Genomic DNA, 24,337 nt, shown 5'->3' on the forward strand with positions numbered 1-24,337 from the left:
TATCCTGCATGCACCCAACAAGCTGGGTGCTCCTGCTTCAAAGCAGACTATTGCTCGCTGGATCTGTAGCACAATTCAGCTTGCGCATTCTGCGGCTGGACTGCCGCATCCTAAATCGGTAAAAGCTCATTCCACGAGGAAGTTGGGCTCTTCTTGGGCGGCTGCCCAAGGGGTCTCGGCTTTACAACTTTGCCGAGCTGCTACTTGGTCAGGGTCTAACACTTTTGCAAAATTCTACAAATTTGATACCCTGGCTGAGGAGGACCTTGAGTTTGCTCATTCGGTGCTGCAGAGTCATCCGCACTCTCCCGCCCGTTTGGGAGCTTTGGTATAATCCCCATGGTCCTTACAGAGTACCCAGCATCCACTAGGACGTCAGAGAAAATAAGAATTTACTCACCGGTAATTCTATTTCACGTAGTCCGTAGTGGATGCTGGGAGCCCGTCCCAAGTGCGGACTTTCTGCAATACGTGTATATAGTTATTGCTTAACTAAAGGGTTATTGTTATGAGCCATCTGTTCAGTGAGGCTCAGTTGTTATTCATACTGTTAACTGGGTATAGTTATCACGAGTTGTACGGTGTGATTGGTGTGGCTGGTATGAGTCTTACCCTGGATTCCAAATCCTTTCCTAGTAATGTCAGCTCTTCCGGGCACAGTTTCCTTAACTGAGGTCTGGAGGAGGGGCATAGAGGGAGGAGCCAGTGCACACCAGATATAGTACCTAATCTTTCTTTTAAGAGTGCCCAGTCTCCTGCGGAGCCCGTCTATTCCCCATGGTCCTTACGGAGTACCCAGCATCCACTACGGACTACGAGAAATAGAATTACCGGTGAGTAAATTCTTATTATTGGCACCTGTGTGTGGTAAGACTTTATACCTTTATATATTGGCACCTGTGTGTGGTAAGAATTTATACCTTTATATATTGGCACCTGTGTGTGGTAAGACTTTATACCTTTATATATTGACACATGTGTGTCGTAAGACTTTATACTTTTTATGTATTGACACCTGGTAAGACCTTATACCTTTATATAGTGCCCTGTCATTGGTCAGTGGCAAATCATGACTGGGGTATAGGAGAGTGGAAGGTTTTTATTTATACTGTCATTATTAACATTTATATTTCTCTTATGTCCTAGAGGATGCTGGGGTCCATATTAGTACTATGGGGTATAGACTGGTCCACCAGGATCCATTGGCACTTTAAGAGTTTAACAGTGTGAGCTGGCTCCTCCCTCTATGCCCCTTCTACCAGACTCAGTGTAGAAAATGTGTCCTGAGGAGCCAGTCACAGCTAGGGGAGCTCTACAGAGCTTCTTTAGAAAAATTTATTTTAGAGTTTGTTATTTTACAGGGAGGCTGCTGGCAACAGCCTCCCTGCATCGAGGGACTGAGAGGTGGAGCAGTGTCCGCCCTGAGGGGTCTGAGCCACTGTCTCCGCTGACTGGACACTGAGCTCCAGAGGGGATAAATCTCTCCCCGCCGCAGGAGAACGCTCACCCCAATAGCATGCCGCCACTGCCTTACAGAGCTGAAGTGTGGCGAGTGAGTCATCGGCTCCCTACCAAGAGCTGGCGCCTTAACCCTACACTGACCAGAAAGCCTGTCGGGGACCGCGGATCTCAGCCAGCACAAAATCCGCAGGCCAGTATAATCTTGGAAGAGCGAGAAGAGCGCGCCTTTAAGGGGGCGGAGCTTGTCCTCAGAGCAGACCCAGCAGTGTTCAGCGCCATTTTCCTGCCTGCAGACACGCTGCCAGTGGAAGAGCAGTCCCTCCAGAGCACCTCCAGCTATCTGTACGGTACCAGGGGGTTGTAGGAGGGAGGGGAGGCTGTGTAAAGACTGTGTCGCCTATTAAGGGACACAGTCGGCGCTGGATAAGGGTCTCCCTATACCTACATAGCGCTGTGTTTGGGTTGGCTCCAATCTCTGTCTCTCTCTGCCATTCATGGGGGGGGGACTCTGTCTGCTCTGTACCCTGTGTGTGTGTGTGTGTGTGTGTGTGTGGGGTGTACAAGCAAACATGTCTAGACACACTATCTCATATGCTGCAGAGGATTTATCTTCTCTGGAAGATCCCATCCCATGTAATCAGGATTGCACTGTTGTAGCGCAGATCCCAGCTAGAGAACCGGAGTGGTTAGCCTCTCTTAGGGGGGCTATTTCTTAGATTTCTGAAAGGGTTGCAAGGACTGAGCATGCAACTCCGGTATTGCAATCCTCTATGGCAGTATGGTCTGATACTGCTCCCTCTGGGCCCCCTGCGGTGCATTCTCACAAACGTGCTCTTTCCCAAATTATGCAGGATGACACTGATACCGATTCTGACACAGCAGACTGTGATGGGGATGTGTTGAGGTGGACGGCATCACTTGCTAAGGGGGTGCAGTTTATGATTAAGGCCATGCTGGATGTGTTACATATTTCTGACACCTCCTGAGCAGGTTGAGGAGGCCTTTTTCACAGACTGTAAGAAAGCCCCTCTCTCCTTCCCGGCATCTAAGGAATTAAATGCTATATTTGAAAAAGCCTGTGAACACCCGGAGAAAAAATTCCAGATCCCTAAAAGGGTTCTGGTTGCTTTTCCCTTCCCGGAGGCCAATAGAAAAAATGGGAGTCCCCGCCTATAGTTGACGGCTCTGTCTCTAGGCTGTCAAAACAGGTGGTCTTACCAGTACCGGGATCTACCGCGTTGAAAGACCCGGCAGATCGCAAAGTGGATGCTACGCGCAAATCCATATACACGGCTTCAGGGGTTATACTGCGGCCTACTATTGCCTGTGCATGGATTTCAAAAGCTATAGCAAAGTGGTCAATCACTCTGCAGGAGGACTTGACTACGATGGATAAAGGGGACGTTGATTTATTTTTACGTAACATACAGGATTCTGCAGGGTTCCTGGTAGAATCCATGAAGGATCTGGGTTCCATGGCTGCGGGAATCTCCTCCATGTCGTGCTTGGCTCGCAGTGGTTTCTGGCTGCGCCATTGTCTGCGGACGCGGAATCCATAAGAGTGGAGAGCCTACCCTATACAGGTCAGGCTCTGTTTGAGGAGGCGCTGGATGCGTGGATTGCCACGGCTACCGTGAGTAAGTCTCCTTTTCTCTAACGTCCTAGTGGATGCTGGGGACTCCGTAAGGACCATGGGGAATAGACGGGCTCCGCAGGAGACTGGGCACTCTAAAGATTGATTTAGTACTACCTGGTGCGCACTGGCTCCTCCCTCTATGCCCCTCCTCCAGACCTCAGTTAGAATCTGTGCCCGGCCAGAGCTGGGTGCTTTTAGTAGGCTCTCCTGAGCTTGCTAAGAAGAAAGTATTTTAGTTTAGGTTTTTTATTTTCAGAGAGCTTCTGCTGGCAACAGACTCTCTGCTACGTGGGACTGAGGGGAGAAAAGCAAACCTACTAACTGCGGCTAGGTTGCGCTTCTTAGGCTACTGGACACCATTCGCTCCAGAGGGATCGAACACAGGTACCTAACCTTGATCGTCCGTTCCCGGAGCCGCGCCGCCGTCCCCCTCGCAGAGCCAGAAGTACAGAAGCAGCAGAAGCATGAAGACATCGAAATCAGCGGCAGAAGACTCCTGTCTTCACTTAAGGTAGCGCACCGCACTGCAGCTGTGCGCCATTGCTCCCGCAGCACACCCACACACTCCGGTCACTGTAGGGTGCAGGGGGGGGGGCGCCCTGGGCAGCAATTAAGGTACCTTTTGGCAAAATAATGCATATATCCAGTCAGGCACTGGATATATGTTCGAGCCCCCGCCATTTTTTACACATACAAGCGGGACAGAAGCCCGCCGCTGAGGGGGCGGGGCCTTCTTCCTCAGCACACCAGCGCCATTTTCTCTTCACAGCTCCGCTGGAAAGACGCTCCCCAGGCTCTCCCCTGCAGTATCCAGGTACAAGAAGGGTAAAAAAGAGAGGGGGGGGGGCACATAAATTTAGGCGCAAAACGATCACAAACAGGAGCTACGGGGTAGTCACTAAATTAGTGTAATCCCTGGGTTATATATAGCGCTGGGGTGTGTGCTGGCATACTCTCTCTCTCTGTCTCCCCAAAAGCCTTGGTGGGGTCCTGTCCTCAGTCAGAGCATTCCCTGTGTGTGTGCGGTGTGTCGGTACGTCAGTGTCGACATGTTTGATGAGGAAGGATATGTGGAGGCAGAACAAGTGCAGATGAATGAGGTGCCGACACCTGATTGGATGGATATGTGGAAGGTGTTAAATGATAATGTAAGCTCCTTGCATAACAGGTTGGATAAAGCTGTAGCCTTGGGACAGTCAGGGTCTCAACCCATGCCTGATCCTACAATGCAGAGGCCGTCAGGGTCTCACAAGCGCCCACTATCCCAGATGGTTGACACAGATGCCGACACGGAGTCTGACTCCAGTGTCGATGACGATGATGCAAAGTTGCAGCCTAAAATGACTAAAGCCATCCGCTACATGATTATAGCAATGAAGGATATATTGCACATATCAGAGGAAAACCCTGTCCCTGACAAGAGGGTTTATATGTATGGGGAGAAAAAGCAAGAAGTGACTTTTCCCCCTTCACATGAATTATATGAATTATGTGAAAAAGCGTGGGATTCCCCTGATAGGAAGGTAGTAATTTCCAAGAGATTACTGATGGAGTATCCTTTCCCGCCAACGGACAGGTTACGCTGGGAATCCTCCCCTAGGGTAGACAAGGCGTTGACACGCTTATCTGAGAGGGTGGCCCTGCCGCCTCAGGATACGGCCGCCCTAAAGGATCCTGCGGATAGAAAGCAGGAAGCTATCCTGAAGTCAATTTATACACATTCTGGTACTCTACTGAGGCCAGCAATTGCTTCGGCCTGGATGTGTAGTGCTGTAGCAGCATGGACTGATAATCTCTCGGAGGAGATAGATACCCTGGACAGGGAAACTGTTCTACTGACCCTGGCACATATCAAGGACGCTGTCCTATATATGCCCGATGCCCAGAGGGACATTTCCCTGCTGGGCTCTAGAATTAACGCAATGTCCATTTCTGCCAGAAGGTTCTTATGGACTCGGCAATGGACAGGGGATGCCGACTCTAAAAAAACACATGGAGGTTTTGCGGGACGGTATCTCGGACCTAGTTTCCACTGCTACGGCAGGGAAGTCAAATTTCTTGCATTATGTTCCCCCACAGCCGAAGAAAGCACCGTATTACCAGATGCAGTCCTTTCGTTCGCAAAAGAGCAAGAAAGTCAGAGGGGCATCTTTTCTTGCCAGAGGCAGGGGTAGAGGAAAAAAGCTGCACCATGCAGCTAGTTCCCAGGAACAAAAGTCCTCTCCGGCTTCCACTAAGTCCACCGCATAACGCTGGGGCTCCACAGGCGGAGCCAGGAGCGGTGGGGGCGCGTCTCCGGAATTTCAGTCACCAGTGGGTTCGCTCACAGGTGGATCTTTGGGCTATACAAATTGTGTCTCAGGGATACAAGCTGGAATTCGAAGTGATGCCTCCTCACCGTTACCTGAAATCGGCCTTGCCAGCTTCCCCCATGGAAAGGGAGGTGGTGCTGGCGGCAATTCACAAGCTATACCTCCACCAGATGGTAGTAAAAGTCCCCTCCTTCAACAAGGAAGGGGTTACTATTCCACTAGGTTTGTGGTACCGAAACCGGACGGTTCGGTCAGACCCATCTTGAATTTAAAATCCCTGAATATTTATCTGAGGAAATTCAAGTTCAAAATGGAATCGCTCAGAGCGGTCATTGCAAGCCTGGAGGAGGGGGATTTCATGGTGTCTCTGGACATCAAGGATGCTTACTTGCATGTTCCCATTTATCCGCCTCATCAAGAGTACCTCAGGTTTGTGGTACAGGACTGTCATTACCAATTCCAGACGCTGCCGTTTGGCCTGTCCACGGCACCGAGAATATTTACCAAGGTGATGGCGGAGATGATGGTGCTCCTTCGGAAGCAAGGAGTTACAATTATCCCATACTTGGACGATCTCCTCATAAAGGCGAGGTCCAGGGAACAGTTACTGATCAGCGTAGCAGGAAGTGTTGCGGCAGCACGGCTGGATTCTGAATATTCCAAAGTCGCAGCTGATCCCTACGAAGTGTCTGCCCTTCCTGGGCATGATTCTGGATACAGACCAGAAGAAGGTATTTCTCCCGGAGGAGAAGGCTCAGGAGCTCGTGACTCTGGTCAGGGACCTCCTGAAACCAAAATAGGTGTCGGTGCATCACTGCACGCGAGTCCTGGGAAAGATGGTGGCTTCATACGAGGCCATTCCCTTCGGCAGGTTCCATGCCAGGATCTTTCAGTGGGATCTGTTGGACAAGTGGTCCGGATCGCATCTTCAGATGCATCGGCTGATCACCCTGGCACCCAGGGCCAGGGTGTCTCTTCTGTGGTGGCTGCAGAGTGCTCACCTCCTCGAGGGCCGCAGGTTCGGCATACAGGACTGGGTCCTGGTGACCACGGATGCCAGCCTCCGAGGATGGGGGGCAGTCACTCAGGGAAGAAACTTCCAAGGGCTGTGGTCCAGTCAGGAGACTTGTCTGCACATAAATATCCTAGAACTAAGGGCCATATACAACGCCCTAAGACAAGCGGAGCCTCTGCTTCGAGATCAACCAGTGCTGATTCAGTCAGACAACATCACTGCAGTGGCCCATGTCAACCGACAGGGCGGCACAATAAGCAGGGTGGCGATGGCAGAAGCCACCAGGATTCTTCGATGGGCGGAGAATCACATGCAAGCACTGTCAGCAGTGTTCATTCCGGGGGTAGACAACTGGGAAGCAGACTTCCTCAGCAGACACGACCTCCATCCGGGAGAAGGGGACTTCATCAAGAAGTCTTCACGCTGCTGGCAAATCGGTGGGAACTGCCACAGGTGGACCTGATGGCGTCACGCCTCAACAAAAAGCTAAACAGGTATTGCGCCAGGTCAAGGGACCCTCAGGCGATAGCTGTGGACGCACTAGTAACACCATGGGTGTTCCAGTCGGTCTATGTGTTTCCTCCTCTTCCTCTCATACCAAAGGTGCTGAGAATTGAAAGAAAAAGAGGAGTGAGAACAATATTCATTGCTCCGGATTGGCCAAGAAACACTTGGTACCCGGAACTGCAAGAAATGCTCACAGATGACCCATGGCCTCTGCCTCTCAGACAGGATCTGTTACAACAAGGGCCCTGTCTGTTCCAAGACTTACCGCGGCTGCGTTTGACGGCATGGCGGTTGAACGGCGGATCCTAGCGGAAAAGGGCATTCCGGATGAAGTTATTCCTACGCTGATAAAGGCTAGGAAAGACGTGACAGCAAAACATTATCACCGTATATGGCGAAAATATGTTGCTTGGTGTGAGGCCAGGAAGGCCCCTACAGAGGAATTCCAGCCCGGTCGATTCCTGCACTTCCTACAGTCAGGAGTGACTATGGGCCTAAAATTAGGATCCATAAAGGTCCAGATTTCGGCCCTATCCATTTTCTTTCAAAAGGAACTGGCTTCACTGCCTGAGGTTCAGACGTTTGTTAAGGGAGTGCTGCATATTCAGCCTCCTTTTGTGCCACCAGTGGCACCTTGGGATCTTAACGTGGTCTTGGGTTTCCTGAAATCCCACTGGTTTGAGCCACTTAAGATCGTGGAGCTAAAGTATCTCACATGGAAAGTGGTCATGCTGTTGGCCTTAGCGTCGGCTAGGCGTGTGTCAGAATTGGCGGCCTTGTCATGTAAAAGCCCCTATCTGGTTTTTCATATGGACAGGGCAGAATTGCGGACTCGTCCGCAATTTCTACCAAAGGTTGTGTCTTCGTTTCATTTGAACCAACCTATTGTGGTACCTGCGGCTACTCGTGACTTGGAGGATTCCAAGTTGCTGGACGTGGTCCGGGCTTTGAAGATTTATGTTAACAGAACGGCTGGAGTCAGGAAGACTGACTCGCTGTTTATCCTGTATGCATCCAACAAGCTGGGTGCTCCTGCTTCAAAGCAAACTATTGCGCGCTGGATCTGTAACACGATTCAGCAGGCTCATTCTGCGGCATGATTGCCGCATCCGAAATCAGTGAAAGCCCATTCCACAAGGAAGGTGGGCTCTTCTTGGGCGGCTGCCCGAGGGGTCTCTGCATTACAGCTTTGCCGAGCTGCTACTTGGTCGGGTTCAAACACTTTTGCAAAATTCTACAAGTTTGATACCCTTGCTGAGGAGGACCTTGTGTTTGCCCATTCGGTGCTGCAGAGTCATCCGCACTCTCCCGCCCGTTTGGAGGCTTTGGTATAATCCCCATGGTCCTTACGGAGTCCCCAGCATCCACTAGGACGTTAGAGAAAATAAGATTTTACTCACCGGTAAATCTATTTCTCGTAGTCCGTAGTGGATGCTGGGCGCCCGTCTCAAGTGCGGACTTTTTCTGCAATACGTGTATATAGTTATTGCTTAATAAAGGGTTATGTTATATTGGCATCCTTTGGTTGATGCTCTGTTGTTTGTTCATACTGTTAACTGGGTATGTTATCACAAGTTATACGGTGTGATTGGTGTGGCTGGTATGAGTCTTACCCTGGATTCCAAAATCCTTTCCTTGTAATGTCAGCTCTTCCGGGCACAGTTTCCTTAACTGAGGTCTGGAGGAGGGGTATAGAGGGAGGAGCCAGTGCACACCAGGTAGTACTAAATCTTTCTTTAGAGTGCCCAGTCTCCTGCGGAGCCCGTCTATTCCCCATGGTCCTTACGGAGTCCCCAGCATCCACTACGGACTACGAGAAATAGAATTACCGGTGAGTAAAATCTTATTTTCTCCCCTCAGCTGCATCGGCTACGAAGAAGCCTTTTACTCCCAACACGTCACAGTCCTTTCAGCCCACTAGGCCTAGAAAGAACAAGCTCTCTCTCACCTTCTTTTGAGGTGGTCGTGCCAAATCCAAAAAGCCTGCTCCCGCAGGTTCCCAGGACCAGAAGCCTACTTCTGGTACCTCAAAGTCCTCAGCATGACGGTGGACCGCAAAGCCTGGAGGCAGGTCAGGTGGGAGCAAGACTCTGGCATTTCAGCCACGTCTGGGTGTCGTCTGGCCTGGACCCCTGGATACAGGATATTGTATCCCGGGGATACAGGCTGGAGTTTCAAACTCTCCCACTTCACCGATTCTTCAAATCAGGCTTGCCGGCTTTGCCAGCAGACAGAGCTATTCTACTGGAAGCTATCCGAAAATTGATAGTGTCCGAGGTCATTGTTCCAGTTCCACCTCATCAGTTGACCAAAGGTTACTATTCGAACCTTTTTGTGGTACCAAAGCCGGATGGTTCAGTAAGGCCAATTCTGAACTTGAAATCTATGAACCCTTATCTCAGGGACTTCAAATTCAAGATGGAGTCTCTGAGGACAGTTATCTCCTGACTGACGGAGGGGGAGTTCCTGGTGTCCCTGGACATCAAGGATGCGTACCTCCACATTCCCATTTGGTCGCCGCATCAGGCTTATCTCAGGTTTGCACTGTTAGACGATCACTATCAGTTTCAGGCACTGCCGTTCAGTCTCTCCATGGCACCGAGGGTCTTCACCAAGGTGATGGCAGAGATGATGGTTCTCTGCAAGCAGGGGGTGAACATAATTCCATATCTGGACGATCTGCTGATCAAGGCATCGTCCAAGGAGAAGTTGTTGAGATCCATTGCTCTCACAACGCATCTGCTCAAGGAGCACGGTTGGATTCTGAACCTTCCAAAGTCTCATCTGGAGCCGACAAGGAGGCTGTCTTTCCTGGGGATGATCCTCGACACGGAGGTGCAGAGGGTGGTTCTACTGGTGGAGAAAGCGTTGGTGATTCAAACCATGGTCCGGGATGTCTTGAAGCCTGCCAGGGTGTTGGATCATCAGCGCATCCGCCTTCTGGGGAAGATGGTTGCCTCCTACGAGGCTCTGCAGTACGGAAGGTTTCATGCTTGATCCTTTCAACTGGATCTCTTGGACCAGTGATCGGGATCTCCCCTACACATGCATCAGAGGATACCTCTGTCTCCGAAAGCCAGGATTTCGCTCCTACCTACCACACCTCCTGGAGGGCTGAAGGTTCGGAGTTCATGACTGGATCCTTCTAACCACGGATGCAAGTCCAAGAGATTTGGGAGCAGTCGCTCAACGGGAGACCTTCCAAGGAAGGTGGTCGAGTCAGGAGTCCCTTCTTCCGACAAACATCCCGGAGCTAAGAGCCGTATACAATGGCCTCCTTCAAGCAGCACACCTACAGGATCGGGCTGTTCACGTGGAGTCGGACAACGTGACCACAGCGGCCTACATAAACCGACAAGGCGGAACGAAGAGCAGGGCTACAATGTCAGAGGTGACAAAAATCCTCCTCTGGGCAGAAAGGCACGCTGTAGCGATGTCAGCAATCTTCATTCCGGGAGTAAACAACTGAGAAGCGGACTTCCTCAGCAGACACGATCTCCATCCAGGAGAGAGGGGCCTCCACCCGGAGGTGTTTGAGGAGGTAACCGGTTGGTGGGGGGTTCCTCACATAGACATGATGGCCTCCCGCATCAACAAGAAACTGCGGAGGTACTGTTCCAGGTCGAGGGACCCACAGGCAGTGGTGGTGGACGCACTGGTAACGCCGTGGGTGTTCACATCAGTGTATGTATTCTCTCCACTTCCTCTAATTCCAAGAGTTCTACATCTTGTAAAAAGAACAAAAGTTCTGGCAATCCTCATTGCTCCAGACTGGCCAAGGAGGGCTTGGTACGCGGATCAGCTGGATCTACTGCTGGAAGATCCAAGGTCCGTAGTGCTTCGGGAGGATCTTCTACTGCAGGGGCAGTTCGCTTCTCAAGACTTTCCACCGCTACGTTTGACGGCATAGCGGTTGAGGGCCAGATCTTAGCTCGGAAGGGTATTCCGAGCGCGGTAATTCCTACCCTGATACAGGCTAGGAAGGGGGTAACGTCTAAACATTACCATCGAATTTGGAAAAAATGTGTGTCTTGGTGTGAATCCAAGAAATTTTCTGCGATGGAGTTTCAACTTGGACGTTTTCTCCTTTTCCTGCAAGCGGGTGTGGATATGGGCCTGAGATTGGGCTCCATCAAGGTCCAGATCTCGGCTTTGTCCATTTTCTTCCAAACACAATTGGCTGTCCTCCCTGAAGTTCAGACCTTTTTGAAAGGGGTTCTGCACATCCAGCCTCCCTTTGTGGCGCCAAGGGATCTTGATGTGGTGTTACATTTCCTGCAATCGGATTGGTTTGAGCCTCTACAGGAGGCTGAAATCAAGTTTCTCACGTGCAAGGCGCTAACTTTGTTGGCCTTGTCTTTGGCTCGTAATGGCGGAATTGGGGGCTTTGTCCTGTAAAAGTCCCTATCTGGTCTTCCATGAAGATAGGGCGGAACTCAGGACTCGTCAACAGTTCCTTCCTAAGGTTTTGTCAGCTTTTCATATCAACCAACCTATTGTGGTGCCAGTGGCTACTGACTCCTCATTTGCTTCAAAGGCCTTGGATGTTGTGAGGGCTTTGAAGATTTATGTGAAGAGGACGGCACTTCACAGAATATCGGACTCTGTTTGTCCTCTATTATCCCAAGAAAATTGGGTGTCCTGCTTCTAAGCAGTCGATTTCCCGCTGGATCAGGTTCACCATCCAGCATGCATATTCTACGGCAGGATTGCCGTGTCCAAAATCTGTTAAGGCCCTGTCAAAGTCAGAAAAATATCTCTATGCACACTACCATATTTGCACCTCACACAGGTCCGTGCTGCGCATGCGTACGCTCTCCCGTACGTGCGCATACTCACAGTTGCGTGCACCCGCAGGCGCACGGTGTGCGCATTTACGGTAGAGTTTATGTGTTCGTAGCGTGCGACTCAATCGTTACATAATTTAATCAAAATAATGTATTTTATAAGTTAATATTCCCCTGAGTCCAGCAGGTATCAGTGGGTCTCAAATGGCTCTTTGACCTTAGAGATCCCCCAAACAATAGTTTGCATGTTGGGAGGGCTTCACATGGTGTTATGCATAGGTAAGCACAGGAATAGTAATTGAAGATTAATTGTATTCCAAATCAGTATCTTTCCTGCAGACGGAGTACAATAGCCTTTAATTACACTGAGCTTTGAGACTCAATGAGGAGGGCCAACACCTGTGTTTACCAATGGGGCCGGATTTGTCTCCAGAAGAATGATTGCTGAGATGTCATTGTCTCAACTGAGAGTGGACAGTGAGATAGTATTCGCCAAACAATAGCTTCCCACAAGACAGGAATGTGTTGGTCATCACCCATTGTTTTGCATAACCAAGGCCACTGATGCAGCTGGCTCACATGCTGTGAGGGACACACACACATCTTGTTGTTGACACACCCCCACAGCTGGAATGAGGGTATGATATACCCACTGGAGATCACAGGGCTCACTCACTCACTCACACAGCTACCTGGCACCCAGCAGCATGGCGGCTACATCCCCAGGACTGACCTACAAACTAAAGGCTAAGTATTGAATTCACATGGCTAGATAAGGAAATATAGACAGAGATTGCTTTAAGGTCAATGGTGCTGGATTAAATAGGATATTGTAACTTGGTTGTGTGATTGTTGGGTGTTTGTGTTGACACTCTGTGAAGTCTGTGATGAATTGGAACAGTAGACAATCTGTAGCATTGTACTTGTGGTATTTGTTTGCCTATGGTGATTTAAAATAGATTGTGCTGGTTAGTTATAATATATCTTGTTAATCATAAATACCACCATGCAGTTACGTTTGAACATGTGCTGGTAGCAATGGCAGGCTGAGATGTGTGGTTACATTGTGATCTGGTCTTGTGATGAATATGCTCTGGTTATTGAGATACTGAAGTTGTTTGGAATGTGAAAGTGAATAAGATGGTTCTAGGAAGTTGTTTGGAATGTGAAAGTGAATAAGATGGTTCTAGGAAGTTGGATTGAAATTGTGAAAGGTGATTTAGATGGTTTGGAATTGTAAAATCAGAACATATGCATTGTTCTGAGGCTTGGACATTTTGGAATAAAATGGAGTCTTGTGTCTTCTGCTATGTGATTGTGGTGTAGCAGAGAGTGCCATGTGTTTGGACCTGCAAATCTAAAATGGCTGCTGCCGGGTATTTTCCCCTCCCCCTTTCAACCATGTGGTGCAGTCTTTGGAATCATGGGAGCTTTAATAAAATGGAGTCTAGCTTCTGTCCCATGCGGTATTGTAGGGTTGTGTATATAGGGACTGCCAGTATGGGTAAGGTCAAGTATTTTCTCCACAAAGATTCTCAGCATTGAATAACTGCGCAGCGATTGTTCCTCACATGTGTAAGCTTCGCTGCAATCATATTGTCTGTATTGTTATGGTGAGCCATTTCTCTCTCTCTCTCTCTCTCTCTCTCTCTCTTCTCCTCTTTCTCTCTTATTTTCCCTTAAACGTAATTGTATTGTATTGTATTGTATTTCCTGTGCAGTTATCTGGTTAGTTAGTCTATGTTATATTGGTAGTGTATAATTGTATTGTATTATTCTTTTGCAAGCATACCATCCATAATATATATATAAGGCGTTAGACCCTAAGCCCAGGTATCTGTGTATTTCTTATAGTGTTAAGTACTCTCAGAGCGTCGGTGACGCTCAAACAGCTTTGAAGTTAATAAGGTTACACTGTGTTGCATTTACACTCTATCATTACACTAAGGTTTTACTGCATAATACACCGTTTATGGTTTAGATATAAAGGTTTAACATTGTGAGCGTCAGCGCCGCTGGTGATCTCCTCGTGGTCCCGAGCGTCCGCTACGCTATAGCGAATCATTACGTTAGTCGGCAGCCAATAGCGTGCCTACCTGTAATCTCTTGGCCGTGAGCGAACGTGACGCTTGAGCGTCTCGACTACGGCTAAGCGATTGTTACGCAAAGTGCGTACCCTTACGGTACTCCATACATAAATAGCGTACAGTGTTCTTAGACCTCATAAAGGGTTTTATATACGATAAATATTTAGCTTTATCAGCCCACTCTACTCGTAAGGTGGGTTCTTCCTGGGCGGCTGCCCGGGGTGTCTCGGCTGTACAGCTTTGCCCTGCAGCTACTTGGTCTGATTCAAATTCGTTTGCTAAGTTTTACAAGTTTGATACTTTGGCCTCTGATGACCTTAAGTTTGGTCATGCAGTTCTGCAGGAGCCTGCGCGCTCTCCCTCCCGTTCTGGGAGCTTTGGTACATCCCCGTGGTACTAATATGGACCCCAGCATCCTCTAGGATGTAAGAGAAAATAGGATTTTAATTACCTACCGGTAAATCCTTTTCTCGTAGTCCGTAGAGGATGCTGGGCGCCCGCCCAGCGCTTCTTTATCCTGCTGTGGTTGTTTGCTTCAGTACTGCCTGGTTCCTAGGTAAGTTCTGCGTTCTTTACTGTTTCAGTGCTGTTTCAGCTGTTGCTGAGTTTTCTGGCATGCTGGACAGATTTGCCTTGTATGTGTGAGGTGGTATGATTCTCGCCACTATCTGTGTGTTTCCTTCTCTCGAAGTATGTCGTCTCCACGGGCACAGTTTCTAGACTGAGTCTGGTAGGAGGGGCATAGAGGGAGGAGCCAGCCCACACTGTTAAACTCTTAGTGCCAATGGCTCCTGGTGGACCCATCTATACCCCATGGTACTAATATGGACCCCAGCATCCTCTACGGACTACGAAAAAAGGATTAAAATCCTATTATACGCACCACCAAAGGGGAGAATCGCCTACATACTATATGGGGCTTCTGCGCTAAATCTGTTTGCATATTACCGTGTTAATAGGCCATTAAAGTAATAAATGTATATGCAGGCTGTAGCAAGATATTACTGCTGACAGTAGAAAAATATCTGTAACCTTAGTTAATGCCTTATTTTATGTTTAAATGCACCTAGTACCCCTCACATCTGACAAGGTATCTTGTTGACAGATGCTGACCATTACCCTGGATGAGAGCGACTGCTTTGCAGCGTGGGTATCCGCAAAGGACGCCGGATTCAGCAGCCCTGATGGGTCTGATCCAAAATGTAAGATGTCATCGAAAATACTGATCATGGCTAGACCATTACCAGAGCCACATCTAAGCAATAAGACCGTTTTAGTTCGTGAAGCCATCAAAGTAATTTGGGGTCCTGTACATTTTATTTTTTATTTGTAAAGTAACAATGTCTGATGAATATGATCCACACTCCTTGTTTTCTTGTTTGTGTTTTTTTTTACCGTTGATGGTGCATTGATGTTACCTGTTCTCCTGTATCTTGACAAAGATAGATGTGACTGAACATATTTGGTGGTGAGAGCTTTCTCTAGAGTAAACTGGACAATTGATTTTGCAGTGAACCTCGGGGGCCTCTTGTTACAAGCATTACTAGAGTTCTGGCCAAGAACTCATATCAACCCCATGGAGGAGGAGGAAAATGAAGTCAATCATGGTAAGAGACCTTGTGCCCATCTCAGATTGCATTGTGTTTTATGCAACCAGACTGTAGAATAGAAGCAATCAAAGAAATGATCCAAACAAATCTCTCCAATGACTGCCTTGCGTGTGTTTGTTATGCAGTGGCAAATGGCGAGCAGGAAAATAGGATACAGAAAGGCAATGGCTATTTCCAAGTGCCACCACATACTCCGGTTATCTTTGGTGAAGCCGGGGGCCGTACTCTTTTCAGGTACAGAAAAACTTTGGGGAAATAAGAAAATAGCTGTGTGGGTTCTTATGTTCTTTATAGCCTTCCTCTTCTACTCTGTGCTTTCCTCTTTTCATTCTGCACTGCCCCCCAGTATATCTGTTGTAGGGGTTTGCCTATTGTGTGATCAGCTTCTAGTGACAGGAGATGGTTCTTCCACAGCCAGGACTAAACCAGGCCCACCAAATATGTTGCTTGGTTTATTTCATGTGATTGTATGTTGTCATTTCAAAGGAATCTATATATCATCCTGTGAGGTAGCCACTAGATTTAAAGCCACAAAACAAAAAAGGGGGTAAAAACCAGGCAGGTCTTAGCAAATAAATTGCTGTGTTAAATCTAGAAGTTAGATCAACAGCATTTTAGAGCTGCCTGCAACTTGCAGGTTTTTACATGTATCCTATAACCTACTCAATGTATAGTCCTCCATAATATGTTAGTGCTTTAAAATAAATCCTTTTTGGTTATTGATAAATGTTAGTATTTTAAAACATAGCAATAGAAGTTTGAAATATCGTAAATTGGCTAAATGTTTTAATTTACCTCTCATAGTAACTTACAACATGGTGAACGATCGTTGTAAGCTGACATTATGTTATAGCCAGGGTTCCTGTTCCTGCATACAGGAGCGTCTTTACGATAGTCTGCCTACAAGTAGTGTCATCTGCCTACCTGGAACATAACAGTGATTTGATTTCCAAAACAAACAAGCTGTCGAATGGACACTGGTTCTGAAATTCTATTCTGCACAATGAAAGATCAGACCATTTTCTCTAGTATCCATTAGGGATATTGGGGAATTATTATGATGGGTATAGATGGGGTCCAAAGGAGCCAGTGCACCTTAAATTTCTTCAACTGGATATGCTGGCTCCTGCCCTCTATGCCCCTTCCCACAGGCAGTTTAGAAAAAAGTGCCCTCAGGAAAGGATGCACACACACATGCTCCAGAGAGTTTTCTTTGGTTCCTTTTTAAACTTTATTATTTTTGGTATGCTGTTTGGGCATGGTAAAACACTAATTATGCAGTGTATGTCATACCAGATTCTCTCCCTCTACATCTGGTTCCATATCATGTGAACAATGCAGCCAGTCCTCACAACTCAGTGAGGGGGCTAGGGGGGAGGGTCAAGAGCCTTCCTGGCTTGGTGCCATAAAATCCATGTTGTCAAGTATGTCCTCTCAGCTCACTGCTAATATTCAAAAAACTCAACAACTGCAGCAGGCTGTTGCAGACCTAGCTGCAAGGGAGCCCCCCTCTCTAGCTCAGGTCCACAAAAGCATGGCTTACCTGCTTTACTCACAGACTCTGCTGAGACACAGGAGGAGGGGGAGGAATTGCATCCTGTTACTGGGAATTCTCCTTCTAAGGTAGGCTTGCTATTGTATTACCTGTCTGTGTGTATGTGTATATAAGTGTTGTTTACTGTAAACATGATATTGAACCCCTCATTCTAGTTATACGGGACGTGTTAAAACTCCCTCTAGAGGACTCTGCGGCACAGCAGTCGTTTTTCTTAACACAGAACAAACTCAGTGTCACTTTCCCTGAATCTGCAGAGTTAGATGACCTGTTTTAAGTTAGCCTGGAAAAATCCAGATAAAAAATACCAAGTGTCAAGACTGTTTTTGCACACTTTCCCATTTTCTCCTTAATGCAGGATAATCTGAGAGGAATCCCCGGCTGTTGACGTATCAGTCTCTCACCTATCTAAAAAGGCGGTACTGCCAGCTCCGGGCTCCTTTAACATAAAGGACTCTGGGGATAGAAAAATAGAGACTACACTGAAGTCTATCTACATGGCAGCAGTTATATCACAAAGACTGGTCATAGCAGGTTGGTGGATGACTCATTCCATCCATACGTGGGCTACTCAAATTCATGAGGGCCTCTCAGGGCATATATCCCTGGTCACTACAGTGACTCTCATAAAACACATTCAGGACACTGCACACGTCCTGTGTGACTCTCACAAGGAGATAGGCAGTATTAATGCTAGGACCACTGCTATGGTAGTGTCGGCGCGCAGAGCTTTGTGGTTGCATCAGTGGATAGCGAACGCAGAGTCCAAGCACAGCTTAGAGTCTCCTTTTTTCAGGGGATTGGCTCTTCGGGGTGGATTTGGATACGTGGATTTCTAAAGTAACTGCGGTGAAATCCACGTTTCTCCCCTCTGGCCCCGCCTGCGTAGACGTTCCTACCCGGGGCCGTCTACCCAGTCCTTTCGGTCTAACAGATTTAGATCTAGGGCTAGAGGTGCCTCCAATGCGGCTAGAGACACCAGAGGTAAGACAAGAAAACCAGCAATCGCAGGTTCTCAGGAGAGCACCAGTCCAGCTTCCACTAAGGCCTCAGCATGACGGTGCCTCCCCACCCCGAGGGGATTTCAAAGTTGTAGCTCGGCTGTGTCACTTCAGCCGCATCTGGGAAAGCTCCTGCCAGGATACCTGGATAAAGGACCTCATTTCTCAGGGCTACATGCTGGAGTTCGGGGGCGCTCCTCCCCAACAATTTTTTAAATCAAGCTTACCAGCTTTGGATGTTACACTGCAACAAGCCAAACTAAAATTGGTCCAGTCCCAAGTCATTGTTCCAGTGCCACTGCAACAACTGGAAAAGGCTTACTACTCCAACCTGTTCGTGGTACCGAAACCGGACGATTCGGTAAGGCCCATTATGAATCTAAAATCCATGAACCCTTACCTAAAGGTTTTCAAGTTCAAGATGGAATCCTTGCGAGCAGTGATTGTGAGCCTGGAAGAACGAGATTTCATGGTCTCACTGGATATAAAGGACGCCTATCTCCATATCCCGATTTGGCCACCTCACCAGCCTTACCTGAGGTTTGCCCTGCTGAACGAACACTACCAGTTCCTAGCGCTACCCTTCGGCCTGTCCACAGCTCCGAGGGTGTTCACGAAGGTGATGGCGGAGATGATGTTCCAACTCCAGGTCCAGGGGGTCAATATTGTCTCTTATCTGGACGATCTCTTGATAAAAGAGAGATCCAGGGAGCTTTTATTGCTCCATATAGACCGCACTATTCAACTTCTGTCACACCATGGGTGGATCCTCAATTTACAGAAGTCCCACATGGAGCAAACTCAGCGGCTCCTGTTCCTGGGAATGTTGCTGGATACTGTGAAAGTGTTCCTCCCAGAGGACAAAATGAGAACACTTCAGGAGATGGTCCGAATGGTACTCCGGCCACCTCGAATATCCATCCATCTTTGCATAAGATTGTTGGGGAAAAGGGTAGCCTCATACGAGGCAATCCAGTATGGAAGGTTCCATGCCAGAACATTTCAGTTGGATCTCCTGAGCAAGTGGTCCGGTTCACATCTTCAGATGCACCGGATCATACGGCTGTCACCTCAGGCCAGGATGTCACACCTGTGGTGGCTTCAGTCCTCCAACCTACTGGAAGGTAGAAGTTTTGGGATTCAGGACTGGATCCTCCTCACGATTGATGCGATTCTGAGGGGATTGGTAGTTGTCACCCAGAGGGCTCAGTTCCAGGGCAGGTGGTCAGCCCACGAAGCCCTACTTCCGATCAACATTCTGGAACTTCGGGCAATCTATAATGCTCTGATCCACGGATCACGCGATCCAAGTTCAGTCGGGAAACGCCACGGCAGTGGCATACATCAATCGGCAAGGAGGGACAAAAAGCAGGGCCTGCATGTGAGCGGTATCAAAGATACTCCTCTGGGGCGGAAAGAAATGCAAGAGCAATGTCCACAATGTTCATTCCTGGAGTAGACAACTGGGAAGTGGTTTTCCTAAGTCGTCACGATCTACACCCGGGAGAGTGGGGGCTCCATCATCAGATGTTTCAGCAGATCATCGACCGGTGGGGCTGCCCACAAATAGACATGATGGCTTCTCAACTCAACAAGAAGCTTTGTTTGTATTGCTCACGAACCAGGGACCCTCAGGTGAGGGAAGTAGATGCACTGATGTCGCCTTGGCCTTACCGGCTGGTCTACCTGTTTCCTCCGATTCCATTGCTCCCAAGGGTGCTAAAGCGAATCAGGCATCAAGGAGTCCAGGCAATTCTGATTGCCCCGGATTGGCCTCGGAGGGCGTGGTACGCGGATCTTCTGGACATGTCCGTCGAAGACCCTTGGCCTCTACCACGGAGAAGAGATCTTCAACAAGGACGGTTCGTCTACCCGGACTTACGGCGATTTCGTTTGATGGCATGGAGATTGAGCGGAACATCCTAGCTCACAAGGGCCTTTCTAAGAAGGTTATTGCTACCGTTGTTCAGGCCAGGAAACCTGTGACTTCAAAACACTATCATCATCCCTGGAGAAGATATGTCTTTTGGTGTGAGGAACGCATGTATCTGCCCGCGGAGTTCCACTTGGGATTTTTCCTGCAGGCTGGTGTGGATAAGGGCTTACGTCTCGGTTCCATTAAGGTCCAGATTTCAGCTCTCTCAATTTTCTTCCAGAAGAAATTGGCAGTGTTGCCAAAAGTTAAGACCTTCTTGCAAGGGGTACTTCATAAACAACCTCCTTTTGTGCCGCCCACGGCATCCTGGGATTTGAATGTAGTTTTGGAATTTCTACAGTCCTCCTGGTTTGAGTGTTGGAATTTCTACAGTCCTCCTGGTTTGAACCTCTGATGACTGTACAAGAGAAGTATCTTACGTGGAAGACAGTGATGTTATTGGCCCTGGCTTCTGCTAGGCATGTCTCAGAATTGGGGTCCTTATCGTGTAAAAGTCCCTACTTGGTCTTTTACGAGGACAGAGCGGAGCTCAGGACTAGGCAGCAGTTCCTGCCGAAGGTCGTCTCTGCGTTCCACTTGAATCCAACCTATTGTGGTTCCGTCAAGTACTGGCACTTCTGGTCCTCCTTGAAGATCTAGGTCAAGAGAACGGCTCTGATCAGAAAGACTGATTCCTTGTTCGTGCTATGTGATGCGCAGAAAAAGGATTGCCTTGCTTCTAAGCAGTCTATTGCTCGTTTGATTAGGCTAACTATCCAACAGGCCTATGTGTTGGTAGCCTTACCTGTTCCAGTCTTTAAAGGCCTTCTCTACAAGATCAGTGGGGTCTTCCTGGGCGACTGCCCGTGGAGTCTCTGCCTTGCAACTTTGCCGAGCTGATACCTGGTCGGGAAAGAACACCTTTGTGAAGTTCTACAGGTTTGATACTCTGGCCAAAGAGGATACCCAGTTTGAGCAGGCAGTGCTGCAGGCGTCTTATGGATGCTAGAGAAAATACGTTTTTAATTACCTACCGGTAAATCCTTTTCTCGTCCAGAAGGGATATTGGGCGCCCGCCTCAGTGCGTTGACTTTTTTTTCTGCAGGTTCTCTCTTATATGGTTACCTGTTCAGCTGTTGCTGTTTTGTTACCAGCCGTTGCTGGTCGTGATAATGTTATTGGTGTGCTGGGGTGTGAATCTCACCACTCATTGTTATGTTCCTTCTCTCAAGTATGTCCTTTCTCCTTTGGGCACTATTTTACCTATAACTGCCTGTGGGAGGGGGCATAGAGGGGAGGAAGCAGCACACCCAGTTGAAGAAATTTAAAGTGCACCGGCTTCTTTGGACCCCGTTTATACCCATCGTACTAATTCCCCAATATTCCTTACGAGAAAAGGATTTAGTGGTAGGTAATTAAAATCCTATTTTTGTATACATATGTATCTCCTTTTTTCTGAATTTAATAGGGGAACAATAAGTTACCTCCCTGTAGGAAGGCAGGGAATATAGACGCGGGAAGAACACAAAACTAATTGAACATTTTAAAATGCGAAAGTCCTAATATTTTTCCTAGTTGATTTTAAGAAAATTATTTAATGTAAGTATACACACAAAAAAAAATTTACTATTATTTTATGCAGTATAACCAACATAATACACAAAATATGGCAACCCTATTCAGTAATCAAAATGTTTAAGAAATTGGTGTTTTTCATCGGGCTAGTAATCTCAGTAAATGTATACATTGGGTGAAAGTTGTGCATAAAGGGAAGTCTGTCCGTGTCACACACAGTCTAATAGACACTTCCCGATTTACGAATTACATTAAGTTTTGTTTGGCACAATTCCTTTTACTGTCCGCTAATTTGTCCTGCTCTATATCAACTCCGCCCCCCTCTCATTATGCCCTATCCGGCTCAATCCCCAGCTGTCCCGCTCCACCATGCCCCCTCGCTCCCATGGCTATACTTACCTTACCCGTTCACGGTGTGTCCTTTCTAAGTTCTGTCCAGTCTCATAAGCAGTGGGAGATATTGAAGGGGTGGTGCGTGCCCCGGCTCCCACTGCGTGTGCATATGGGAGACTGGACAGACTTTAGGAGATTACTATATAGATTTTGGTCATTTTGGAGTCACATAAACACAAATGAAAGGCTAGTCCAAGGCTATGCATATTTACACTGGAAAAAATGAGATTAAGAGGGGACATGGTTAACATTTACAAATATATAATTGGTCACAACACAGAGCTAGTGGGGGATTTGTTTTGGGTAAGATCATCACAACGGACACGTGGACACCCGCTTAGGTTAGAGAAAAGGAGATTTCGCACACAGAGAATGAAAGGTTTCTTTACAGTGAGGACAATAAGTATTTGGAATTCCCTGCTTGACAGTAGTAATGGCGGACTCGTTCATTACTTTTTAGAATGGGCTAGATAAATTTCTAATGGATAAGGATATACAGGGTTATGGTGGGTAAATCATGCACTATAGTAATAAAATAAAAAAAGAAGGAATTGACATAACAGCTAAACATTCACCACAGTTAAAATTAGTCTTAAAAATATTACAGCGTAGGAGATCACTAACAGGTTGAACTCGATGGACAAATTGTCTTTTCTCTTACGTCCTAGGGGATGCTGGGAATCCATTTAGTACTATGTAGTATAGACTGGTCCACTAGGAGCCATGGGCACTATAGAAGTTTGATAACGTGTGCTGGCTCCTCCCTCTATTCCCCTCCTACAGACTCCGTTTAGAAAATGTGCCCGAAGGAGTCTGTCACATCTCTGGAAGCTCCTGAAGAGTTTTCTGCATTTATTTTTAAAGTTTGTTGTTTTCAGGCAGGACTGGATGGTACCAGCCTGTCTGCTTTGTGGGGGGATTAATGGTCTCGTTCCCCGCTGACAGGACATTAGTTCCTGAGGGAACTATTCGCAAGCCCCACCACGGCGAGCGTACATTCCCGCAGCAGGCCGCCACCCCTAACAGAGCCAGAAGAATGAAGAGTGGTGAGTACTAAGCCAGCGTCCCGGTTAGCGGGTCGCCGGCCATTATGGCGGCATCAGGGTACGGAGATGCATGGCTTCTACAGGCGGCAGAATGAGTCTCCAGACTTGGTACGCAGTATGTGTACACAGTACCCAGACTGGCAATACAGGCTTAAAAGGGGGCTTACTCAATTTTATGCACTTAGACACATACAGACAGTATAAAGAAGAGCGGGAAGACCGCGCGCCATTGCAGGGGCGGGGCTTCACTATGAGCGGATCCAGTAGCTCACAGGCGCCATTTTCCCTCACTGTAGCAACACACACTGACTGCAGGAACGCGCAGCTCCTCCAGAAAGCCTCCATATTACCTCAGCGGTACCAGGGGGTCATAGCAGGGGGAGCTAAATCTTTGTGTACTAAGTCCCTAATCTAGGTACTTAGTCTGCGACCCAGCTAAGCTTGGCTTTAGCGATAAGGACGCAGTGTGCTGGTTATATCCTCTCTCTATGTCTCTCAGGAAGGGCTCTTTGTGGGTTAATTGTGCATTTATCCTTTTCCTTTGTGTGTGCTGTTATTGTTATGTCAGGCAAAGAGTGTGTATCATGTAAAGCACAGTGTTCCTCTTCTCCAGGGGGTTAACTAGTGTGTAGTCAGTGTAGTATTCTTTCTCAAGCTAGTGGGGCGGAGCCAGCATGGCTGGACTCCATTAGGGGGATGATTTCTACCATATCTACCAAATTTTCTTGTAATGAGAAAGAGACGCAATACTTAAAGTCTATGGCTGAGTTTATGCAAAAGGTTTCTGTACTGGGACCAGCGTCTCTACCATTGGTCCGCAAAAATATACTTTGGCCCGTATCCTGCATTCTGACTGATGATGATGGTACAGAAATGGAGGAAGGGGAGGTGGACATAGAGGTAGGGGAGGGTACTCTCTTGCAAGGTGTAGAGGCTCTCATAGATTCCATCAGAGAAGTCCTGAATATTCATGGTAAGGTAACAAAGGTGTGTGAAGAATCTTGCTTTAATATAAAGAAAAAATCCTCAGCCACTTTTTCTATGTCGAAGGAACTAAATACCCTGTTTGAAGAACCGTGGGTTAATCCAGATAAGAAATTTCAAATTCCTAGGAGGTTACTATCATCTTTTCCTTTTCCTCCTGAGGATAGGAAAAAATGGGAAAATCCAGCAATATTGGATACGTCCGTCTCCAGGCTCTCAAATAAGATAGTATTACCTGTTCCTGGTGCAGACTCCCTAAAGGATACAGCTGATCGTAAGATTGAGACTACACTCAAATCTTTGTATACAGCTGCAGGGGTGGCCCAGAGACCCACTATAGCATGTGGGTGGATTACTTAAGCCATTGCTAAATGGTCTGGTAATTTAATTTAGGGGTTAGGCACCTTACCTCAAGAGAAAATTGTTTTACTCCTGCAACACATACAGGACTCT

The 24,337-nt window shown here is 47.7% G+C and overlaps 1 protein-coding gene across 1 annotated transcript in view; it reads left to right on the plus strand.

Moving 5' to 3' along the window:
- The window catches only part of WDR48 (WD repeat domain 48), a 264,189-nt gene that overhangs the window by 209,571 nt on the left and 30,281 nt on the right, over positions 1–24,337 (plus strand). The window contains exons 13-15 of the mRNA XM_063921834.1: positions 14,911–15,007; positions 15,317–15,412; positions 15,541–15,649. Coding sequence (XP_063777904.1) covers positions 14,911–15,007; positions 15,317–15,412; positions 15,541–15,649 — 302 coding nt within the window. The remainder of the gene's footprint in view (positions 1–14,910; positions 15,008–15,316; positions 15,413–15,540; positions 15,650–24,337) is intronic.

This window comes from Pseudophryne corroboree, chromosome 5 (assembly GCF_028390025.1).
Source record: "Pseudophryne corroboree isolate aPseCor3 chromosome 5, aPseCor3.hap2, whole genome shotgun sequence".
Lineage (NCBI taxonomy): Eukaryota > Metazoa > Chordata > Amphibia > Anura > Myobatrachidae > Pseudophryne > Pseudophryne corroboree.